This window comes from Calidris pugnax, unplaced genomic scaffold (assembly GCF_001431845.1).
Source record: "Calidris pugnax isolate Ruff unplaced genomic scaffold, ASM143184v1 scaffold54, whole genome shotgun sequence".
Taxonomy (NCBI): domain Eukaryota; kingdom Metazoa; phylum Chordata; class Aves; order Charadriiformes; family Scolopacidae; genus Calidris; species Calidris pugnax.
The window spans coordinates 6,113,702-6,139,590 of record NW_015090864.1 but is presented as its reverse complement, the minus strand read 5'-3'; the positions used below and the strand labels follow the sequence as shown (position 1 = coordinate 6,139,590).

Here is a 25,889-nt window from a genome sequence, read left to right as displayed (position 1 = left end):
TACATCTGCTCTGATATCTTACACTATCTGTGTGTAAACCATGTTTTCTTGACTAGCTTTATTTTTTAATTCTTGTGTAATATGCACACGCCATTTCTAAGCTTTCCCTTGGCCCATGTTAACAGAGTAAGGGTCTTGAAAAGACACCCTTGGCTCTTGATTTGGGATCTGGAGGGTCTGGGATGTGGAAACAAACCTGGTGAGAGGCTGTGGTGGGTTGTGAGGAGGAGAGCTGTCGTGTGCTAAGCTGGTAGGCAAAGTGGGGTTTGTGGAACCAGAATGCCATGGTGTAGTCCTTCCCTGGTTGAGTCTAGATGGTTTTTGGTAAAAAAAACCCAAACACAACGCTTGACTGTTCACTGGAACACTAGCTTAACGGTATATGTTTGTGTGTGGGATATCAACTGCTGAGCCCTCCTCGCTCTGAGAATCCTGCTCAAGAAGAAGCTTGCAATTTGCCAAAATCTTCTGGTGCATTTTTTCAACAGAAGAAAGAAATAAGGAGCATGTATATAGAATTACAGAATCATAGAACTGTCCAGGATAGAAGGGACCTTTCAGATCATCTACTCCAACTGTCAACCTAACACTGACAAAAACCATCCCTAAAACATATCTCTAAGATGTCTACATCTTCATCCCTCCGCGCAGTTCTCGACCTTCACTGCATTATGAGCTTTGCTTATAGTTTTATTTGGAGTCCTTAATTCTGTAACAGTCCCTAATCCTCACCTTCCCAATTATCCAGGTGTGACCATTTTTGCTCACAGAGGCAGCTCTGCTAGTGATGCCAAAACACAGAATATTTGCATTTTTCTAAGAAAAATCATTGTAGAAAGAAGAATGAAGTAAAAAAAAAAACTTCCTTGGGAAAGCAGCATCAGTGTAGGCAGTAAAGAAGTTGTTGAAGTGGAACAATGCAGGAAACCTGACATTGATTGGATTTAAGGCTCTAATCGCTTTCCCTTGCACATGAGTCTTGTATCTGTTGTTAACTTTAATGAGAGTTATGTGCCAAGCCTGCAAGGAGAAGCGGTCCTTAATTCATCTCGCTGCCGCACTGTTTCATTAGAAAGGATTCCCATGTCTTTCTGCAGGAATTTGGGTTGGCAGTGTTGACACAGGCACAGACCTTGCAATGAGGAATTCGCCTGGGATCTGGTGAGAAAAGGTGCTCGGGTAGATCCGAGGCATGTGCCGACTAGTGCGTGACTAACGATCAAAAGCTCGTTAGCTCCTGCCCGCTCCCGGAATGACTCTGGCTAAATTACTTTCTCTGGTTTTCTTGCCTTAATTTCTAAAAAAGGAGTATAGTTTGTCCTTATCTCCTCGATAGAGCTATTGTGAAGATGAATTAGAATGTGTTTGTAGAACTCCCTAGGCGTGAGAAGTTTTATTTGGCCATTTTTGTGAACTCCACTCCTTGTTAACACGATCAGCATTTCTCTGAACCTTGGTGTTAAACTTTGGCCTACAAATACCTTATGCGATTCCATAAAAATGAATACCAGGTGAACAGCTTCAACAAATATTTGCACTGGCTTAATGAGTATATTTATAGTAACGATCTTATAAACCCAGAATAATTGAAGAACAACCCACAAATCAGTCACAGCCTGGAAAATCCTAATTTGTGACACTTTCTGCCTTCATCTTCATAGCGTTTTTAATTTGTTGCACTTCTTTTTCATGCTAATTTACCCTGTGTGTTGCAAAAGCTACTTCAGCCCGTTGGCAGCTCAGGAATGGGAGCAGACCTGTTGCTCCTTGGCAGCAGGTGAATGCCTTGTCCCTTGAAGAGCCATCCAGATTCACGTTTCCCCGGCAGCCAACAGTTCAGCCAGGCCTGGCTGCAGACCTTTCCTGGGGTAAATTCCCAACTTATTTTCAAACTTTTGAATAGCATTTTGGCTTCAGAATTTCTTTCTGCTCCCAGCACCCTGAGGGTTTGCCTGCTGGGCTGCCTTGCCAGATACAGACTTCTTTGGCTTGAAGGTGGCATTATTAAGGAACTGCTCAAAAACCTTACAACCATGTAGGACAGGCAACAAAGAGAACCAAATTACCAGTTTAAGGTGTTAAGGTACTAGAGGAAGGTAGGATGTTTTTCCTGGAGTCATTCTTAGTTGCTATCATTGACGTAAATATTTCTTAAGATTCATGTAATATATATTTGTGGTCAAAAATATTCCGGGATATCAGTAGGGAAACATGACCTGTGGAGATTGCTGTTGTTGGCAATATAAGGCACATTCTGGACTGCTATTAGCGTTAATATGTGGTATTTGTTAACAAACAGTACTTGAGAGTCATCAGTCTGCTCTGGGTTGTTTTGGGCTGGTTTGGCTCTTTCACTAGCAAAGCTTAAGAGCCTTATCATTTGGGATAACATTAAATTCCATTCTCTAAACTAACCCTGCACTCTTTCACTGAAACTACAGTTATTTCGAGTTGAGTTGGTGATAGCTCTTTGGCAAAAAAATTTATTTTGTTTTTCACTAATTACAAGGCTCTGATATCTCCTAAGTGAAACATATTGAATTATATATGGACTGTCGATCACGTTTTTTTTTTCCTGCACTCTTGCTGTATTCCTACTTAGAAAAATAAAGTAAATTATAGATTGTCACTTCCTTCTGTAGCTCTTACAAGAAACGTCTTCAGTCACTTTCAGTTGCTCATCATCTGGCCACTAATGATACCTATAAAGCACTATGTGGGTGCCTGAAGTGTTTCTCTCAGCTCAAATTGTTTTTGTGTATGTGGATGATAATATCGGGGTTTTCCCTTATTTTTCTCATATAGAACTTTACTGGAGTGTTTGGCTTTAGCAACTTGCAAGAGGCAGGGAAATTCTGAGAGCATTTCTGTAGCAGCGATTGGCACGTACATATTGGAGCAAATGATACGTAGAAACGGTCATTTCTGAATGGTTTTGCTGTGTTGGTTTACATCAGAGTAAATAATGGATGGGAATACGTCTTTATGAGGATCAATTCAACTGGTTGGGTTAATTTTTCATCAGGATAGCAGAGATGGTGGAAGCAGAGGATGAGAAAGACTGAGATTAAGCAGGATAATCCTAACTTTCAGCCCCTCAAGGGAAAAATTCAAAATTTACTTTATACTTCACTGGAACAACACTGAGACTGAGAAAGGATGTAACCACGTTGAAATATGTGTATTTTAGGATGCATTTGGGAGAAATTGTATCCTGTATGTAAAACTAGAGAGCCCAAGAGATGGGGATCTGTTATTCAGTGAGGACAAAATTTAAAGACTTCATATTTTATATGTGCGGAACAAAATGATGAAAGGACAGAAATAAGAGGGAGCAAAAGAAGTGATAATGAGTAATACATACAAATGTGTGATTGTCAAAATTAGCGAGCTGAATTGATAGCAGTGTATCAGTAGATTAGCTATATAAAATTAAATACTCCCGGAGGTTACATGGCTAGTAAGCTGCAGTGCACCACCAGATGAAGCCAGTTTATATACCCACTGTTGGTTAGGGCAAGGGTGGCATCACTGATGTAATAACTTCCTTTCATATCTAAACAAACAAACAAAAAAAATCCTGTATGGAGCTTCTTGGACATAACTACTTTTCCATTGTGGGAAGAAAACGTGCATGATAATGGATTAACCTAGAAGAGAAGACATGTTTCCAAAGGGATAATACAATTTCTTAAATAGTCAAGAAATACTTATTAAAAAAGAAGTTCTGTAAAATACCTTTTAAAGGTTTGTAAGAACCATGAGAGATTTAGAGATTTATAAGGCAACTGAAATATGAAAAACAGCTGTTGGCTGTTTTTCCAGCTCATCTTGTTCCTTCAGTGAAAGCAACAAATCAGAAACTTTTCATCAGAAGAAATAGCAACAGTATTCGAAAATCTTTTGAAATATATTAAATGTTAGGACAGTTTGGAGATGACACACTGGCATTATCCTAGGGATAGTGTGGATTTTTTTCCCAAGAACATCTGTGCATTCCTTCTTAGGGGATCTGGTGTGGAGCTATGAACTTCTTATTGAAATGTTGTGCAGTTAGTAACAAAATGACACCTAAAAGGCTGAGGTTTCTGAGATGGCTTTGGTTTAACCTTTCTGTATGTATGGTACATACAGCAGAAACTCTTAACTCTGTTGTTTGTGACACGACCGACCTGATTGTTTCTGACTCTTCTCCTTTTCTTCTCCCTATATCTTGTTCTCATATTTTCTCTGCTTTCTGTCCATTTCTGTGGAAATTCTCCTAACTGCAGAGCCATTTTTCTATATCTCTGTGGTCTCCTGTTCTCTTGCCTGTAGTTGTGGTCCACTGTCATCTTCTGTCTCTCTACATTGTTTTGCTGTTTGCTCATCTGTCCCCTTCCCTTGCCCTTACTCTTTGAGTCTTATCATATCTCGGTGCCTCTTTTTCACTCCTGTGCTTTCCAGTCAGGCTTCATCTTCCTCCTCCTTGTCTGGGATCAGCCAGGGAAGCATAGAGAAAAGATCTTTTTGACCTCAGTTTCTGTGTCTGGCACTCCCCTGATCACAAGAGATGCGAAGAGCAGTTTAGAGGTAAGTCCTGGCTGAGTTCTGTATCCCCGGGTTGAGATATGCAGAGTAAAACAAATGTTAAGATATTTTTCTCTTGCGGTTTTCCAATGAGTATGTGTGGGCTACGGTTCTTTCTCATTGAAGATTTTTAGCTTCTCCTTTTCTGAAATGCGTGATTTTTTTTCTAGCTTTGGGTAGATCACCAGCATTAAACATCTCAAGTATTTTCCACGGTTAAGGCCAGAGGTAGCAGTTGGATACAGAACATTTCACCCGCTGCTTTTCTTAAGGGCTTCTTCAGCCTAGATGTGTGCTGTGTCAGGTCACCTGAGTGTGGGGAAGGTAATTTTGGTGCTCATTGTGTGAGCACATGTATGTTGATGTGAAGAAGTACACAGGTACGTGCCACTTAGTGTGATGGGGCTGCCTGTATGTTGGTCATCTGACGGGAGAGGGATTGGGACAGACTGCCCTTTGGTGGCCCTATGAAGGTCTACATAGGCCCATCCCTGCTGAAAGAGATACAGTGTCTCCTTGCAGGGGGGAAAATTTAAGCTTCTGTTCCCTTTCACTATTGGTCTCATAGGCTCCTACTTTTTTTTTTTGCCAAAGTAAACTGGTAAGCGATAAATCATCTACATCTTTTTTCTTTCTTTTTTTAAAAGCTAGCTGACAGTTGATTTCCTTCCTCTTTCTCTTTGAAGATCTGAACTCTTCTTTTGTAGTTGTTTGTTGAACTGTTGGCCCAAGGTCTAGTAAAGTTCTCAAACCTTTACAGTTCTGTGGTTACAGAATGTATTATAAGATCTCAGGAACTGCGAACTCATGCCAGAAAGTAAACAGCTATAGCAGCAGTACAAAGAGCAGGGTTTTCTTTATTCTTTTGCACACAGATTTGTGATTGCCAAATATCCGCATCAGGTTTGAGGCCTGAATTGCTTGATCTTGTGTTTGAGATTTCAAACAAAAATTGTTCGTGGTTAACGTAGTGCAAAACATGTCTGTGTTTCCAGTCGTTCTCTTCGCTAACCTTTTCATGGTGCTTCGAGCTTCCTCTTTGGTCTTCACAAGTTACGTCAAGAGTTTTCAGTGGGTTTGAATTCCTCAAGCACAGAGAAACAGGAGGCAGAGAACTCATGCTAGCCTGGCCTTGCTCTCAGTGACAACCTTGCCTTGCTATTGGCTTTCAGAAGCCATTTGTTTGACCATATTTGTCTTTGGTGGTTGGGAAGAGCTGCTCTGGGGTTGCTTTAGTTGGCAAAGGTACCTATCAGTAGGGAACATGCGGTGCATTATGTGTGCATGGTGCTATTTTATTGACTATTACAAATCAAAGAGGATTCTATTGATTTCATTAGATGATTCTGACTATCCCAGTCCAAATTTGTATCTAAGGACTTTATATAAGTGAGAAGTGTCGAAAGGATATTGGTAAGGTTACAAAGTCAGCACCACAGAGGCTAGGAAATGTTTGGATACAAGTAACTTGTCCAACTTAAATTCCTTTCTTTTCTACAAATGCCTTAAGATGCCCATGTATAAACTTACACTACACCATTGGTGTTGAGTTAAGGTGCCCTGCCAGGCCTTCAGCTTCCTTGGTGTCACATGTACTGACATCGGGCTATCAGCTTGTGTCCTCTCTTTGGAGAGGATATTGTATCAATCACAAAGAAGAATAACATATTTCCTGTGAAAGGATGCTTGACAAATTGGTGAAGTGTTCTCCTGTAGAGCACAGGTCATGTGTGGATGCTGTGGCAGATGTCAGCCCTGTGTCTCAGATGTGTTCTCTGTTGCCTCAGATGGCAATAGAGATTTCTGTTTAGGCAACTGAATGCCACCCTTCATATCCATTTACTATCCTATGAGTTTAAACACCAGGTCATATGTAGACTCTCGTGGTGAGACACTTGATTTTAGGTGTTTTAATCTTAGTTGACTTCTGCTCATAATGTCAGATGATCCAATCCTGTATCTTTACTTTCCTCAGGAGAAATTGATTCTGTTTAATTTTTTGGAGGTGGACAATAGTGAACCAATTCTTCTGCCCATTACTGACAAATCTGTTTCACTCTCTTCCTCTGCCTTCAGCCTGTCCCCTACTCTGCACTGTCTCTACCTCATTATTGCTTCTTAATCACAATTTCCATTCTGTGGGCATCTGAACTCAATTTCAGTCCCCTTGCCCAGTAAGTGTTAGGTTCTGTCCTCTGACTCTCAATCTCCTGCTCCTTTTAGGTATTTCCAGACACCATGGCTGCTTACTGGCTAGTCTAGACAAATTCTCTCCATACTCCTTCTCCTCTTTGGTCTTTTGAGGCTGTCAGTTGTTCAGTCCCACTGCTGCCATTGCTTGTCCAGTGTAAGCATCAAAATCCTTGTATAAAGTAGATGAATTTAGGTGCATTTTTGTAAGAACAGAAATGTTTGCCTGATGCAATCTGCCCTGCCAAATCAAAACTCTTTGACTCAAGCCAAGGAGCTAGATAACTCCCTCTAAAATTTACCAGAAAAGTGTTTCTTATACAGAAATGAAATATTTTCTGCAATGTTTTTTAGAAATGGCTTAAGTATTTTGGCTGAAGTTTTCCCAGCCAGTTCCTGTTCGGGGCAGACGTAGCTTTGGAAAAATTCTGCCCTTTCTCATTACAGTTTGGCAAGGCTTAAAGGCAATTTAAACCAGGTTGTTAAAATGGAGATTGCCAAATAGTAGATTCAGATGCAAACCCTCTTTTGAGCATGTGGCTGTGGGTGGAGCCGTATATCAAAGTTATGACTTTACAACTAGTTTTGTAAAATATCAGAGCCACTGACTTGCTGTGCAACTTTCTGAGTAGCTGACACAGGAACTGCCTTTTAGTGATCTTTATAAACTGAAGAATTTCAGTAGTGGGGTATGATCACTGCTCTGTATTGTCCTGTTACCTCATTTCCTCGATGAAAAAAGAGATGAATTTGGCCAGAGAGCTTAGTTTAAGCAGCTGAATGTTTGCGGTTGCATCTGGAGGAACAAACTGATCTGGTGGTTGCTTAGAACAACAAATGGAGTTTCTTAAAAAGATCTGTGTGCAATGGCACTTTTGGCCAATGAGTATATTGTTGTGGCTGTGTATGTGTGTGTGTGAGAGAGATGGAAACTTGAAGATACATCCCCAAAGTGCTGTGCTTGCTTTTTGTTCAGTGTAAATGAATTCAGTTCTTTCCAAGTCTTGCTCATCTGTCAGCAATGGTACTGGGCATCTCCAAAGGCTTCATGCGAGAAGGATCTACAGGACATTTATTCCATCCTATACACGGAGACACAGAACAGTCCATAGCACATTCACAGCTTCCAATAGCAAGGCTTAGTCCTATCATGAAAACTAAAGGAACCACCATGATGTGCTACAGGAAAGGGGCTGGAATAATCAAGGGTGTTACCAGCTTTTTACTTTGAAATTTATTTTCCTGGCAGGAAGAATTTGTTAGATAAATTTCCCAGGTGGCTGTGGAAAAGGGACCACACAGAAAAAGATGAAAACCAACTAAACAAAGCACTTTCACACTGGCACAGGAAAGAAGGAAGAAGAGGAAATCCCTCCTGCCCCAAACCCCTCCATTTGTTTTAACCTTGAGTGTGTAAATCACCTCTTCTCCTCCCGGTCACCCAATATTCAGTCCATGCAAGAACGTAGTGTTTGTCCTTACAGTACAAGAACCTCAAACTCTAGGACTAAGTTAGATGAACCTATTTATTTTTGTAAAATTGAAGTGGGAAATGGATCCAGGAGGAAGGTTGGCCATGTAATAAATTAGTGGATGTTGTTGGTGTTCAGTTTTCCCTGGATGGCTCTGAATCACTTGTCTGGGCAAGCCATGGCTTTGAAGACCACAAGTAAAGTTATCACAAACAGATAAGTAAAGAGTTGGAGATTTTGGGGATGCTGACTGGGCTGGCTTTCAGGTGGGATGTAGGCTGAAGTCGGACGTGATCATCATGACTGGACTAGGTGTTGGTCTTGGCCATAGGGAAGGAAATTCCACCGTGGAAATGCACTGCTGATATCTCTGTGGTGGAAAATATAACAGACCTTGATATTCCTGCAGACAGCACCATACTGCACTCCTGTCAATGTTCGAAGTTGTCCTGGATCACTCTTTGGACAGGATGTCTGTTAAGAACAAGTTTGTACAGAAGAAAGAGGAATAGTTATTCTTGCCTAAAAATAAGCACAGTATTAAGCTTCATATTACATTTAAATATAGTCCCAGTCAGTGGTCACTTCCTTCCATGACCTTGAAACCTAACATTTGAAATGGTGTTTTCCAGGCAGTTCTAGGGGTTTAATTTTCTTCTCCCAGTTCCTTTCTGCTTCTTTTTCTTCTGCCTAGACAAAATAAACCAAAATAGCTCTGTGTCTACTGCTGCTTGAGATGTCATTGCATTACACAAAAACCTGATTTCACAGTCTAGCTTCCAACAGCAGTGAAAGATTATGCTGCAAATATTGAGTTAGAGATGCTTCTCTTATTCCTTTCCTAGAAATAGTGTCTGCTGATAAAATTTCAGTGGAAATCTGTACTGATGGTCCTAAGAGAGGTAATCAGGCTCTAACACCAAGGAATGAATTCAGTAGAGAAAAACCTTGCATCAAAAAAGCTTTAGCTGAGGTGGCAGACAGTGTATTACACTTGCCTGTGTGCTGTCAGGGTTTCAGCAGGAGGTCCCCAAGGACCTCCTGCAACTTGTTAAACATGGGTATTTCAGGAGCATTGGAGTGGAAGGCTGAGGGACAGGGAAATTTGTTTTCAAAGGCTGCTTTGCAGGCAAGAAGAGAGGCAGTGGTCCTGGAGAAACAAATATCTCAGGCTGTACGTGGATGGAAATGTTTATTCTGTTTCAGGACATTATAACTGGTATGTTATGCCACACTCATAATGTTTTCACTTCAAGTGGTAGGAGAAGGTAATCCAGATGCATTTTGTAACTGTGATTCCTCCCCCTTTTTTTTTTTTTCTTCTAAAATAGTTGACACTTTGTGCATTCTCGAAAAAAGTGCTGGTACTAATACATACATACATCTAGTAATCAATATATTCTTAAGTAAATAAATTTCTCTCTTCGGAATATGTTAATGAACTGTAGGGGAGAATTATCTTTGGCAGGAGCACTGCAGAGGTATCCAACAGCCAGGGCAAGGTTGAAAGACTTTCTGGAGTGGTTTGTGTAGCCCTCAACCACCAGCTGCTTGTTGATCAAGATCCAGCAGTGCTGTTTGTCACACTTACTCCTGGTGTCCTGGCCAAATGCTTCCTTAGGTTTTTTCATGCTGCCTATTTAATGCCATATTATCTTTTTTTTCCTTTTTTATGATAACTACAAATAAAGAATAGTTGTGATCACGTTGCCTTGTTCTAAATTGATACTCCTGCTCTTTGCAAAAGTGGCTGCACAACCTGGTGTGGAAAAGTGATTCTTGCTGATAAATCAGTGGAAGCAAATAAGACCTACCAGGCTGTGGCACTCTTTTTCCCGTGGTCATGTAGGGAGGCAGCTTAGAGACTGGGATTGGGACCCACCTCCACCACCAGCTGCCTGCTGTGGTTGGAAAATCTGTATAGACTCAAAAATACTAGAAAAGGAAGGAAAAGACATTTTATAAATAATGTAAGAATGTGCTTTAAATTACTGAATATTGCCCAAGAAACAAGATTTCAGTCTCCAACCTTCAAAATGGATGATCCTGCTGCGTATGGGACTTGTTCCTGTTCAGAAGCTAATCCGGTGCTGACAGCTGGAGGGAAGTGGTTGGGCACTGGCAGGGTGATTTCTGTAAGCTCTTAGACCTACGTTATCCAACACAGCACTGTAACACAGGGATTAAAACAGACGTGATAAAACCAAGTGATATTTTGAGGTATGGAAATGGTCTTGCCAGCAGGTTTTCAAAATGCAGTTGGTGCTAGATAATCTCATCTAGGCTCCCCTTCCCATGATCTTCCCTTATCCTTTGAGGATAACTTGGGCTATTTTATGACTTGGGGAATGTTGGATCAAATTGCTTAATCTTTTTAATTGATATGACATAATTTAGTATTCTGATGGCAGCCTTCAGTATTTTTGCAGCATTTCCTCTGTGGAAGAGGACTCACTGTGAGAAATCAAGCAAGTGTTGCTTCATCTGTGGGTTGTAGCTGTTGCTGCTATTTTATTTGTAGGTTTAGGCCAATATTGTGTCAAATGTACAAAGTTTTAAAAAAAATAATTCAGTTTTCTTCCATTCCTATAAAAAGGCTCAAAGTATGTTAAATAGAAAAATAAAATTGAACTCTTCCTAAACAAACCTAGATTCAATTGAGAAGACAGACCCATCAACATTTTGCTGGCTCCAGCCTCTGGGACTTGCCGGAGTTTATCCAAGTGCGGTCTGGGAATAGAACATGGACACCCTGCCAACCTCAACCACAAAGCCATCTTTCATCACTTAAAATATAGATCCAACAGGGAGTATGGACCACAGGAGGTGCAAAAACTTAAAAATATTCACAAGCAACACTACCTTTTGTATATGTATCTGTATCTCTCTATATACGTGTATTTTCAGATAAGTGTATATGTATTCACACACATTATTTCTTCTATTGATCAGCATCAGGGTATGAGTAAGAAGAATCCAGTGACAGTTTATACCCTCTTCTTTGTAGGCTGTAAAGGTTACAGCCGTTAAAAGGCTTCCCCTTTTAAATTATTTCATGAACCTTTTTTACATGAAATAACCCTTTTCACATATGCCTTAGTGACTGCTTTGTGTGCAGTGCTGTCTTACCTTTAAAAAAAACCCCAAACAAACAAAAAAAACAAACCAAAGCCAAACCAAAATACTAAAGAAATGGACTAAGCTTTTCTTCTGCAATGATCATTTGTACTTGTATTTGATTTTTCAAAATTTTGTTGGTTATTCATTGAGTTATTTAAAATCAAATTGCGTTCACTTTTCTTTAGGCAAATTTTGTTTCTAGGATGTATTTGAAGTGCTGTTGCCTGTGGTCAGAGACTTAGAGAGCACACTTTGCTTTCCGGTGTGGGTAGATTATTTTAAATTATTATTGACATGGTAAAATTAGGAAGTAAAACCTAAACTCTGTGTCTGCTCTTATTTGGGTTTCTTTGGTTGTTTTATTTTTTGTAAATAAGTCCCTGTGGTGGAAATCAAACATTTAATCTTAAAATAACTGCACTCTCATGGGATGCGTCCTATACCCAGAATTTCTATTTGCAAGCCTGTTAAATAAACACTGAACTTTTGTCATAAATGGTGTCTATCTCAGAGCTCATTAACACGTGGCTTCCACTGTGCTAGTGGATGCCACAGTAGAACAGCAAGGCTTTGCCTCCAAGCCTCTTGCATCCTTTTGGGGAGGGAATGTGGCTCCGATGAGAGGTCCCTGAACCCCAGCCCCTTCCCCGAGAGCTGGGCAACCTGCGGGGGCTGTGGCTGCAGGTGAAACAGCCTGGCTCGCAGGTAAAAGGTCTGTCTGTATTCCAAAAAACCCTGTGAATGTCTGTAGTTACGGTCTAAAAGTCTGAGTGCTCTTTCTGATGTGAACTGGCATAATATTGTGGATGTAGCTATTCCTAAAGCGTTCATGCCAGTCTACAAATGTCTGTTCAGCCCCAAACCACAGCATGTCTCTGTAAATGAAAATGAGTAGATAAAATGGTTTACTTCATTAACCTAACAAATACATTTACTGCATTCTATACGGTAAATTTGTGGCTCCGTGTCAGGTTTTCGCATTGCAAAATATTTATTTTAAAGAATTTATTTTCTGGCAATGCTGACCTACTTTAAATGCTGTGGGGTGCTGTTACCTCCATATTTTTTTTCAACAGCAGAGATCTTTGTACTTCAGCTTCTAAACCTTTGATGATATTTTAACTGCCCATTACTGTATGTAGGCAGCCACTTTACCCTTTTCTAGGTGGGCTCTCGCTTCAATTCAGGGTTAATGGTTACTATTTATTGCATACTTTAAACCTGCATGCAGCAAAGTTGCTACGTGCACGTAGTGCCTTAGAAAACCCAACATGAGGAACATGCCGTCCCCAGCCAGGCTGTGCAACAGTGTGAGGGAGATCATTTACCTGTGCCCTGGAGTCACGGGGGCAACTGAGATGAAATAACTCCACGTCCAGCATGACTGAGTCCTAAGATGGGTGACAAATAGTCATGAGGTCCAAAGAAAATAAAATTTGCTGTGCAGTGTGGAAGAGCATCTTAATACCTGGATAGCTGTGATGTTATTGTAGGGGGATGTTTTCTTTTAGGTAAATAATTAGTGCTCTCCAGAGAGCTGCAGATGTGCTGTAGCACCCTATGTACTCAGCCAGAAACTCTAAGCCAGGTTTAAAACATTATAGGCGGTTCAGGTGTGGCTGGTTTTATGTGGAGCTAATTACCATCACCTTTTCCTCCTTGCTGCCTCACTATTCCACCCCATTTCCCCAGTGTTTTTTGGCACTGCTTTCTCCATCCCTGTTTGCTGCTGCAGCCCCTAAGAGCAGTGCACGTTGCCAAGGGAGGGAGCACAAAGCAGCCTGAAGGCAGAGGGATCAAGGAGGTGGCAGCAGAGCTGAGGCATCTCCATTCGTCCGTGCTGCCATTGCTGAGTCCTCACGGAAGTGGTGGTCCTTAGAGGTCCCACTCTGAGACCAGTGAAGCTGAAAACTCATATTACAGAGTACAAGGTTTCATAGATGCCCAATAAATTGGGTATACACACAAATATACAAGGATTTTGTGCTGAAACCTGTGGTTGGAACTCTTACTCTTAACCCGCCAGTTCCTGCTCCCACGGGATTTTCTCCCATTTCTGGATGCTGCAGTATCATCCTCCTCCTGTTTTCTTGTGGAGCTATTTCTGTCCCACGTTGGATGTTTCTCAGTCAAGCCCTTAAGGGGTACACTAGAAGCAGGGTAAGACCTGTCTCCTGTCTTTCAGGACATCCTTAATTCTTATTCTTGGGGCTTAATGCTTTTTTGTCTTGTGCTCCCTTTTCCAGTCCTTACAGATAACAGCTGTCCTTTGCCAAACATCAACTCTTGAGAGACTCTTTCAGGTGTCCTAGGTGTCCTACTAAGAGCTGGTGCAGTTTGTGGTGCAGTTCAGGAATTTTCTCTCCCCATTTCATCTTTCTCTTGGGCTCTGCTGGTCTTCCAATTACTGCTGTCACTTTTCCTGCCTTTCAACGAGTCACTTCTCTCACCCGAGCATCCCCCAAGTGTGTTGTCTTCTTGGCTGCAGGCGGCTGTAGCGCACATCTGTATTGTGTGTCGCTTTTGGATGCTGCTCCCTGTGCTCCCTAGGACTGGGAATAGGGCAACCGTGAATATGATGACTGCAATCCTCATCGAAATATGAAAAATCTGTTTTAATTACCCACTGAACGAAAGCTCTGCCCTGTCACACAGAGCTCTGCCTCACTGTGTGCTTCTGTAATCGCTAAATGCTGCCTTGTTTCTAAGTGGTACCTTCACAGAGAGTAGCTGCATTGATTTCATGCCACTGCTTGCTTAGTGAGAACAAAGAAATCATAATGGAAACAGACCCCGTGAACTCATCTAATTTTATGTAGTACTTACACAACCACCAGATTTTTGTGGAAAATTATAGAATATAAATAACACTAACCAATAGCCAGGCATTTTCAGTCTCCTCTGGGAAATTGTGGAAGGTTGCTGTTCTGCCAATTTGAAATTTATGATACTTTAGGCTTGTACTTGGACCAAAAAAGATGAAATAGAGTTGGTGTTTTGGAACAGCTCGAGGGAATGGTGCAGGAATTTTCTGCAAGCAAATCTGAAGCTGATTGAGGGTCTGGCTCTGATTTTTTGCAAACCAGAATCTTTAAACTCTTCAAATGGAAAAACAAGGTACAGCTGGTACAACACTGACTCTGTTTCAGTTGGGCAAGTAATTTTGTAGCTGTACACTGGTGAAAATGTGATAGTTATGATTCTGTTTTCCTCATAGTTTGGTCTTTGGACCATAAGTGAGTGAGTGATTCACTGTCAAAAGCACAAGTGGGTTTTGGTGATTTTTCTCCCTTTACTGACTGGTAAAGAGTGAAAATCATACGGTCAGTTCAAATATGTGAGTAATCTAGAAGTGCTCCAAAATGAAATCTTTTTAAAAGATACGTATTTATAAAATGAATAATGGCTGCTGAGTTTGAAATGCAAATACTTAAGAATTGGAAAAAAAAAAAAGATAAGAAATGTGAAATAGCTATTTGCATGGAAAGCTGCTTATAATAAGGCATTTTCTGGAGGTGTATAAAATGTCCTTGATACATAAGGAAACTGCTAGAATTTTGGATCCTTTTCCATACAGACTTCTAGAACTTGTCAATAATCTACAGTTGAAAATATAATTTATTAACTTTATTTGGGTGAATTCACATCGCACCATCTTGTGCAACGTGTTGAGCACTAACTCACTGCTGCTTTTTGTCCCTGAGGCTGCTGCATTTCAGTCCAGAGCCTCTGCGTCTCCGATAGAGCACAGGCACTTGAAATCCCAATTTGAAACAAGGTATTTATTCAGAAATTAGTTTGGTTTTATCTCAGATCTTCCCTAGCTGCCTAGCCAGCTGCGTATGAGCACAGGTATTTGGTCTGGGAATATTTCAGTCATAAGAGAGGTTTTAATTAATTAATAAAGAATACATAAATATTTACATCAATGGGATTTGGACACCTCAGGACTGTAGATTTGAGAATAGGTTGGGCTTCTTTGGCAGGACACATCAACCTAAATGTGAGTAGTCAGTAAATAATGGTGAGAAATGATAACAATAAAACCTCTCTGCCTATTTTTCATCCCAGAAGGGTGAAAGAAAATGGCAAATTATTCAATGATGTTTTTCATGGATGTCAGAAACTGGACAGAATCCAAATACTAGTTCAGCAAATATTTATGAAACGGTATCTAAACCATTAACTGTTCTGCTTATCTGAGATGTAGTTGTGCAATCTGTTTCTCCTGCTTCATGCTCCTTATCCAAAGGTGGGGGAGGAAAAGGCATGTTTTCCAGGTAGAATTTGTGCCAAATCAGACTTTGAGACAAGAACCAGTCTTGAAGATTAATTTAAAAAAGACACCTTAATAGATCTGGGTGATTCTTGAAATTGGCTACATCAAACGGAACCCTGTGAGTAATTTGAAAGGGATGATTTAGGGATATGGGACATTTTCCTGGCTGTTAATACCCCTTTTATTTGATCTGATCTCTAATCAGAATAATCCTTTTCAGTTAGCTATACAGGAAAGCATTTGAGCTGAACCTTGCATTTTAGTCTGGCTTGTAGGAGAACCTCTTTTATTCCAAGATGAGTCCAGTCTTACCTTTTGCCCGCTCTATGTCAGCAAGAGGTGCCTTCCTTTCTCCTGCAGCTCAAGTAGGAGACACACAAATATGTTTTCCTTGCTCCAGCTGGTTGACTGGTTTCTCTGGTACCCCTGAAGCAGAATTTAAGAGGAAGCTTGTTTATTTTCCTAAACTATTTGTATATTCTGCATGTATAAAATATTCATTTATCTGGGGAATAACCTTCTAAGCTCTAAATATTTGTTCATTTCTGTGTTAAAAAGGGTTGCCACTGAGCTTGTCTTAAAATGGTTCAAGTAATAGCTGCCATTTGTGAGTGAAGAGCTGTACCATTTTCAGCTTTTTTGCACCGAAGGGACTGGTTTTGTCAGATGCACTGAGTACACCGAGGGAAGGGAGGGCAGTGGCCATTTCCAGGGACATGCTCTCTGCCTGGCACACAAGGGGCATCAGCTGAACCTCACCCTTGTTGCTGCTGAAGAAAATGTGCTGCCTGACTTCAGTGATATTTATCATTTCATTTAGACAGATTTAAGGGCAGTGTTGGTTGCACTGAGCTGCAAAGGGCGCAGGGTCCTGCAATGAATAGGATAAATAGATAGTGATGCATAAGCCAACCCCACCTCACTGTAATGATTTATGGACCAGTAGCCATTAATTAAAGCAAAACCTCCATGTTGAAGAGTATTTCAATACATCATGACAAATGTTATTTCCAAATGGCCAAGAAAGGGCTGGCAATGATTCATGGCTCGGGATCTCGCCACCTGTTTCTCCAGAGAGGTGTCAGTTTGTTGCACGAGTATTTTGATGCCTTTTGTTTAAAATACTGGAAGCTGTTGAGGTGATCTTTCTGCCTTCATGTTAGCTTTGTTCTATCAGAGATGACCTCATCTGTGGCAGCCCTCGAGAGCATCTTGGCCAAGGATATGGCCCCATGGTCTGGCGAGTTATTTCTTTGCCAGTAAAGGACACTGTGAGATTGTTTGATAGAATAATCAAAGTTGGCTGTGATTATAAAGAGGAATTTTTCAAATATTCATCAAATTCTTGATGAAGAAGAAAACTCATCCTCACTGTCCCTCAGCTCCTACAGGGAGAGTTTGCATTGCTCCGCTGGCACTTGTTCACATGATGGTGCTGGTCTCTTCTCCCAGGTAATTAGTGATAGAACAAGAGGGAATGGCTTCAAGCTACAACAGGGTAGGTTTAAACTGAACATTAGGAAAGAGTTTTTCACAGAAAGAGTAGTCAGGCATTGGAATAGTCTGCCCAGGGAGGTGGGTGAGTCACCATGCCTTGATGTGTTTAAGGGATGTTTAGATGTGGTGTTGGGGAATATGGTCTAGGGGAGAATTTTGTAGGATAGGGTAGATGGTTGGACTCGATGATCCCAAGGGTCTCTTCCAACCTGAATGATTCTATGATTCTATGATACCCTTTCAAAATTTCTGTTATAGAATCATAGAATCATAGAATGATACCCTTTCAAAATTTCTGTTATAGAATCATAGAATCATAGAATGATACCCTTTCAAAATTTCTGTTATAGAATCATAGAATCATTCAGGTTGGAAGAGACCCTTGGGATCATCGAGTCCAACCATCTACCCTACCCTACAAAGTTCTCCCTAGACCATATTCCCCAACACCACATCTAAATGACTCAAACACATCCAAGGAAGGTGACAATCACCTCCCTGGGCAGCCTATTCCAATGCCGGATTATTATCTTTATTTTTAATGGGGACGTTACACTTTGCGCTCGGACACTGTGTTTTCCCAGCGAGGTCTTTATAATAAATTACAAAGTCAATTAAGTCTTTCTCTTCATGCTGCAGATGGGAAAACTTAAACCCAGAGAAATAATGTGACTTTTGTGCAGAAAGAAAGCGGACTCGTGGTTAAGAGGGTAACGGGGCTGTTGTGGTGCAGCAGATACTCCAGCAGCTGAAAATGCATCTCTGCTGCTCCACGCTGCCTTCCCCCAAGTGCTTGATGCTGATGCAGACGCAGCCTCCGTGACCTGAAACTTCTGCCGTTGAAAACAGGATCTTTTTTTTCCCATCCGATCACATTAAAAACGTCTGTGGTTGATTCCAACTCCCCAACTTCCCCGGGGTACCCGCAACGTTGAATTCCCTGCCCGTACCGTCCCCCCGGTGCCGCCGTTCCCCGCCGGGGTGTGCGCGGCAGGTTGCTGCAGTCGGGGGATCGGATCTGGCCATGCCTAAAGCATTTTTTTGGCAGGGAGCCTGCGGCGAGGGAGAAACCCGTCGCCTGCCTTCTCCCGCGTTACCTACCGCTCCTGCCATCCCCTCGCAGCGCCGCGATGGGAAGGAGGAACACACCCAGCCCCGGTCCCCATCTGTTGCAGCATCGGCTTCAGTAGCACAGCCCGAGATGTTTAAATGCGCTTGCCTTTAGGGAAAAGCTGTGAATGCAGTTCTTCAATGGACGTTTCCAGCCAGACTGCAGGATTTTTCAGAGCTGTAAGTCAGAACGGGGCTTGATTGTCTGTGGGTTTTCTTTGGATTTCATTCTTTTTCTTTTCTATTTTTTTTTTTAATATATATTTTTAATGTATTTATCTTAGCAGGGGGAATAGGTTTTGCATTCATTTAGGTGGACGCCCGAGTGCACTGCAGGACTCTGCCGAGAGGCAGGCATTCTTCAGGCTGTGTAAGAATTGCATGGTTCTTGGGTATTTGGGGTTTTTTTTTTCATCGTGTTTTGTCTCTTTTGTATGCATGGCTGGCACAAGGCTGTTGTCCTGTTTTTAGAGCATTTAATTACAATAGATACTCCAAGGCTGAACAAAATGTTCTTTATCTAGTTAAAGAATGTAGCTTGGAGGTTTTTTTTTTCCCCTTGCATAACTTTTCCTTACTGTTTTGGAAAGAGAGATTATCTTTTGGGGGGTGTTTATTTAATTTCAGACTAAAACCATCTGGTCTCTGCATCCTGCAATGCCTGGTTTCTCATACTGCTCATCTCAGAGCAGCCCGAAGTGCTGGGCAACTAATTGCCATGGCTAGTCATTGCCACCCCCAAACCGCAGGTTTTTCGTAACTCCTCTTTTGCTTATTGATTTTAATTTGATATTTGATGATGAGATTTGTCGGGATAAAGAGGCGTATTTCAGGCTTCAGTTTTTTTTTTTCCCCTTGCATAACTTTTCCTTACTGTTTTGGAAAGAGAGATTATCTTTTGGGGGGTGTTTATTTAATTTCAGACTAAAACCATCTGGTCTCTGCATCCTGCAATGCCTGGTTTCTCATACTGCTCATCTCAGAGCAGCCCGAAGTGCTGGGCAACTAATTGCCGTGGCTAGTCATTGCCACCCCCAAACCGCAGGTTTTTCGTAACTCCTCTTTTGCTTATTGATTTTAATTTGATATTTGATGATGAGATTTGTCGGGATAAAGAGGCGTATTTCAGGCTTCATGCATTTTTCTTGCATTTTTTCCTTTCTGCTACCAGACTTAATGCTGAGCACACGCAGTTTGTGCTGCAATTAATGGACCTGTGAGATAATGATAACGATGAGGCTGGCTCTTTCCTGGGCTCAGACCTGAAGCCTGAAGGGTTTAAAGGTGCTCCTTTAGTGGGGTGATGGGAGGAGTTTGGTGAATAGCAACTGACATTTCTTCTAGTATAAGATACAGGGTATTTTGTCAGCATCTTGGGTGTTTTGCTTGTTGTTCAGCATGTTTTAGCTGCTGTTACAGGCCACGGGAGAGATTGGGGTGTCTGCCTTTGGGGAAGAGATTTTACCCTCACTTATATCCCCCATAAGGGCTGAGGAGTCAGGAGTCTCAGGGAGGCTGGAAAGCAGAGGCTGCACTGACTTGAGCAGCCCTGGGAGGTGAGAGAAACCTGAAGTTGCTGAAATTGGGAGTCATGGGGTCAGGAGCATCTGTCGGAGGAGAGAACATCGGGCTGGAGGATGCTGACATGGGGCCAACCCTCCATCCAAAGGGGGGCTGCAGGAAACCCAGCAAAAGAGGACTCTGTTGCGCTTCAATTTAGTACATTTTTATTACTGGGAGTGGAATAAAAACATCCCCATTTTGAAAAATGCCACAGTTTGAAATAGACACCAAAAAACAACCCCCCCAAACCTCACCCTTTCAATCTGTGCTAGGATGTTTTACAGTCATGAAGAAGAAATTAGGAGAGTGAAAAACGATATTGTGCCTTTAAAGGCAAACCACAGAGTTGGTGGTGATCACCTGTAGCCAGAGTTTGCTTCAGGCAGCAAACAGCCACTGATTTTCCATCAGGAGAGGAAAATCCCTGTGTCATTTCAGCATGTTTGGCCACTCAACTAGGTCCAGTGATGAGCTGATTCTGTGCCAAGAAATATGTAATCATCTTAAATTTAGAAGAAATGGCAGTTAAAAAAAACTACAGGAGCTTTTTACCAAGTCTGTATACACATGGCATATGATTATATACATTTAGCACACATATTGTCCTGTATGAGAGCACATTTTATATGTATGTAAAAAAAATTGTGCCCTGTGAAATGAGCTCTAGCACGTTTACATCTGGGAGGATGTAGTCACCAGTGACAGTCTGTTTCTTTTTCTCACTGTAGGTGCTAATGCTTTTGCTTTTAGAACTGATACATGTTTTGATAACCTTATCCTCTTGCTCTGATGTAAAAGACACTTTTCTAGTAGATATTTAATGACTTTTAGTCCCTGATTGCAATTTTACATCCAATATCTATTCCTAACAGAGTTCAAAATAAGTGTGAATAAAACTTTGATTTAAATGCATACTAATAGTTGTACAGCTATTTAATACACATAGGTGGAAATTAACATTCATGATCAGAGAAGAATAACCAATTTTTTTTTAGGGCCATATTACTTGCATGGACTTAATTTTTCATAGTGAGGAAAAATCACTATTTTTTTATGAAAGCAAAAAGAGAAAGCAAAGCAATAATTAAAAAATATTATAATTTTTTTTTAGGGCCATATTACTTGCATGAACTTAATTTTTCATAGTGAGGAAAAAAATCAGTATTTTTTTATGAAAGCAAAAAAAGAAAGCAAAGCAATAATTAAAAAAAAATCAGAATCAAGATTTCCTGCTTGTGGATTTAGTTCACCTTGAGAAAAAAGAATTGGTTTAGTTGTCTTTTGCTTAGTTTTGTTTCCTGCTTGGGTGCTTGTTTCTTTTGTGGGAGGTTTGTGGTGACACATACTCCTTGGCAGGGCAGGTGTCCGTACTGGGGAGAGCCACAGGCAGAGGCTCTCCCTGTGCCTTGGTTTGGTGATTCCAGCGTGAGCTTGATTTTTTTGTGACAAATGGGTTTGGACTGTCTGCCACATGGCTTGGAGCAACAGCCAGTAATAAAATGGCCTCTCCTGCGCCAGGCTCTTACTCTGCCCATCTGTCACCGTGTCCAGGGTGTCCTGCTAATTTGGAAATGTTTCCCACACTCTCTGAGCAGGCTCAAATCCTTCTCGCCACATTTTGACGCACCAAGTGCCAGCCAAATCAAATGGGGGTTTGCCTGTTTCGGCTCCTCAGTGTCTGCTGGGTGTCAGAACCATTGCATGGGACAGAAATCACCCTTGGCAATGTGTGGATGTAGATGTCAAGTTCAAGTTTTCAGTTGGGTTTACCTGAATGTAAGTGTGTTTGCTTGTCCTTTCTCTGCAGTATGTTCAGATAGGTCAACTGTAATCATGATGCTGACACAGGGACATGAAGAATAAGGTCATTAAAATTGGAAGACTCTCACTAAAGGAGCCAGAAGTGAATATGGCTCATTTGTCACCTTTTTTTTCCTGACACTGGATCTAAACTCAGAACAATTGCTGGAAAAAAAATAGTAGATACCAATGAAAGCCATAGCCCTTGAAAGAAGCCTGCAGTTTATTTGGGGAAATATCTGCCTTAAAATTTTAGCGTTGCATGGACAGTAATTAGAAAAAAACTCAGTGTGTGTTATTTCTGTCCTTCCCTTCCCATATGAGAATTATTTCCAAACCGGACTCACTGCGAAAACTTATTTTCAGTGATGGCTATTTCAAGTGGGAGTGAGTAATCCCTTTGTTGTGTTCTTCCATTTGTCTCATTGTTCATAAGATTTTCCAGATGGGTAAACATTTTATCTATCTTTCTCCAGAGATGGTCATTGGTGTCTTGTAACACCTTTTTCCAGGAAGAGCTGTGATGCTTTTTGAAACACATTCCTTGAGAGAACGTTAACGAGTGGTCAGGGCTTGGTGTGAGGAGGCCTGGAAGTGCCGGATGTACTATCCCTTGGACTTTTCTCTTAGATCATGCCAATTCTATTAACAAACGTGCTTTTCTCAGAGGTTCTATAGCTGTCCTGTTTTCTTCATATTTAAATTCTAGTTGTTTCAATTGGACACAGTGGCTCCTTCATTTTCAGTCCCATGGGCGCTCACCCCGTCAAAGAGTTAACCGTGTTTTCTACACAGCAGCCAAAGCCATCTAAAGAAAATGTACATTTTAGCAACACTTAGAAATGCCAACAGAGATTAGGACCTCATTGTGCTACCCTTTGTATGGATGCTTATAGGGTGTCTAGACTCCAAGTAAAGACGTGATTGAAGCTGGGCTTAAATTAGCCCGGCTGAGTCCTGACAGCCGTACAACGGCGGGAGCGAGGAGCTCGAAGTGAGCTAAATTGCTGGAGTATTTACTCAGCCTCCCGCGGGGATTTTGCAGCCTACGCTACCCCGCGGGTTGTCATGGCTACACTTTTTTATCAGTGCTGTGCAGAGCTGGGTGAAAGCGAGCTGGTGTAAACCACGCTTGCCATTGCTGTGTGGACATGCCCGTAGTAAGATCCCTTGTCTGGACAGCTTGCCTTCTAAATAGAGGGGGGAAAAGGGGAAAAAAAAAAGTGATTTTACTCTCTTTAGAGGCAGTAAAGAGTGAGAGGAAGGAGGCAAGAGGCAGGGTTCATTCATCCTGTCTTGGATCATGCAAAGTTTAAGCAAGTTGTCTAGCCTCTCCTGAACAAGGGGGATGGAAGCGCAATGCCTTTGGCAATGTTGGCTTTTCCCAACTCTCTAGGCTGGACAAAAAGTGTTTCTGATGGCTGAGGTTAGGTGACAGATGCCTTGATGCCTTCCCAGAGGGAAACCAGAAAGTCAGAAGAGGCAATGAAAGTCTCATCACTTAAGTCCATCCCTGAATCTATTTTGGACTGGATATGCAGTTTGTAAAGCAGTTTGGATTCCCACAGGGTGAAAGATGTAATATGTAATTTATTAGTATTGCATGGCACCATTAACTGGAAAAAATAATAATGGTACCAAATCTCAGCTCAAAGTCAAGGGTGGGGCCTGAAGGACACACACGTGGATTTAGGGCAGAGTACTGTACTATGAATGTGATTATCTCTGAAAAATTGAGCTTTCTTCTGTCCTTGAGGGTTTTTTATGTTGCCACCTTCAGCAAAATATACCTTTAAATAAGGAGTTCAGAAGGTGAAGAATAAAGACACTCATTCTTTTGGGAAAAGAAAAAAAAAGCAGTTCAGCCTGTGAAATAAAGCATGTTGTATATATTGGTCTCTTTTTACATGTGGTGCTAAAACTGTAAGAAAAGCAACTAAATTTTGTAGACATGAAAATGTTCTCTGCACCTGCAGAGTGACGTAGGAAAATGCGGCAGGGAAATATCAAAATTCCCTTGTCTGGGCTCCATGTGTTGTCCCCTTTGACCTCCCATTCAGGTCTTCAACACACCAAGCACAGAGCCATCCTGCTCTTCCTTTCCTTGCTTAATTTCCTCGTTGCTTCTACCTTTTTTTTTTTTTTCTTTCTTTTTTAGTTGAGAGACTAGTTGACCAGAGGAAGTCCCTCACTTGCCTGGCTTTCCAGTTATAAGCTTTCTTCTAATTGTTAGGATTATTCACGGTTATTAACTGACAAGAATGTAAAGACGTGGCAACAGGCAACTGTCTTCCTAAATGCAGTGAACTGGAAAAAAATAGTTGCAGTTCAAGTATTTAAGGCAGAGGTTTTCTGCTTGGTGTCAATGTCACCTTTTTTAGTCATATATATGCAAGAGAGAACCCTGCAACCCTGCAAGTCCTTCTCAGATGAGGACATCAGCTGGAGGTTTTCAGTTCTGATTTTGTTCTGTTTCACTCTTCCTTGAGGAAATGGTTTTTGAAGACATTTGGCCTATAGAGAGTGGGGAAAAAGATGAAAAATGCAAAACACAGTGACTTTTAAAGTAGCTGAAGTGTAGAGATGATTTAGAAAGCCTCATGATGATCCTTGCTTTGAATCCCCTTCAGATTGCCCCATGCTGCAGCGTCTCTAGGGTTTTCATTACATTATGGCCAAATCATCTTTTGTTTCCTGCAGTTCTGCTATTTCACTGTGGCTGAAGTTATGCTTTATAGCAAATGCTTGCTTTTCTCTGTAGATACATTGGGATTCTGTTTCCCGTTTATGTAAGACAACCTTATAATTACTGGACAGCAATTCTGTTGGCACCGGCTACGTGCCATCTGAAGGGTAACTTTTTGAGCCTCCTGTAGTCCTTCCCTATAGTCGTGTCTCTCGGTTGTTTCTTAATTCCCTCATCACTCATCTGACCACATTTTCCAGGTTTGAGGTATGTTATCTTCTGCTTTCACCTTGTGTCTCTTCATTTTGGATGCTTCTTGAAGGAAATGTCTCATCAGAGAAAGGTTGTCTTTGGCTGAGCACCCAGGAATAGCACTTAAAGATGAGTTTGTGTGTAGATTGTGGTGTCACAGGGAATACTGAGAATTTTGTTTTCCTCCCTGAGTTGCTTTCTCTGCTGTTCTCTCACTTTCTCTCTTTTTTTTCCCAATGACATTTTATTATTTACACGTTTGCTGGGTTGTCCATCTGCCGTTGGAATAAACATGCTGCCAGTCACTGCGCTGTGCGGTTCGTGGCGTGAAGGAGCTGACAAACCAGGCTGTTGTGTGCATGGGGATCGTTTTCAGGCTTTGTCAGAGCCCTTAATGATGGTCTGGGATTTACTGGGGAGGTGGAGAGCAGTACCCTTCATCACAGCACTTCTGTACAGCCCTGAGCTCTCTGGACATTATAAACATGATGGGGCTCCAGGCAGAACTGGTTGCATCCCACCCCAGGCTGTCTCTGCTCAGCTCATCTGCAAAGGCTGAATCACCAAGAAGATACGGTGGTGTTCCCTGGCAGAAGAGCAGGAGACTTGAAAGAAAATGTCATTTTTTTTCCATGAACAGCATGGGAATGTGTTCTAATGATTTAAGTCTGAGATTGAGAACAAAACAAAAAAACAATCCACAGTCTTTTGGCAGTTTTTGTTGATGAACCTTGTCTACAGCCTCAGAAGAAAAAAGGTGACTTTGCTGTCCACTGCTGGAGATGAATGCCTATCAGGATCAGTCAGGAGGTTTAGAAATGAAGAAGGGTGTGCTGCAGGCTGACAGTATCCCATGATCAGGATAACTTGGGAAGAACAGCTTGTAAGATAACTGTTTCCAGGGAAATATCAAGGACTTATTGGTTTCATGGATCTCTTTATCCCCGTCCCCTTGAAATTCTCAGTTTTAGCAGCTCTATCTGGCCAAGTGGTGCCAATCCAAGCCAGGTGACACAAGGCTGAGAACAGAGAAGTGGCTTCAGAAGCTCTTTAGTACTTTGCTTGTTAATTGTTGCAGCTGAAAAAAATGCATTTAAATTACATGTAGGGTGATTTTCTTATGCAAAGATTTTGCATGTGATTTTTTGGATAAAGGACATTGAATAATCACCAGATGGATGGTGATTTTTACATACTGAGATCTGGGTTAGATTTCAGCCAGCCATAACTCCCTAACTTTTTATATTATGCCTTGTGGGACCGAATATTTCCCATTTCTTCCAGGCAAATAATTTAGGTGATTTACCCTGTTATTTCAAATCTGATGCTGTATCCACCTTGACATCGAAGT

The 25,889-nt window shown here is 41.4% G+C and overlaps 1 protein-coding gene across 2 annotated transcripts in view; it reads left to right on the top strand.

Moving 5' to 3' along the window:
• PRKAG2 (protein kinase, AMP-activated, gamma 2 non-catalytic subunit) overlaps positions 1-25,889 on the top strand; it is a 235,339-nt gene that overhangs the window by 35,990 nt on the left and 173,460 nt on the right. The window contains exon 1 of one of the 2 annotated variants that reach the window (XM_014945026.1): positions 18,198-18,417. The exons of the other annotated variant lie outside the window; for it this stretch is intronic. Coding sequence (XP_014800512.1) covers positions 18,337-18,417 — 81 coding nt within the window. The 5' untranslated portion in view covers positions 18,198-18,336. Of the gene's footprint in view, positions 1-18,197; positions 18,418-25,889 lie in introns of those variants that run through there. 2 annotated transcript variants of the gene reach the window in all.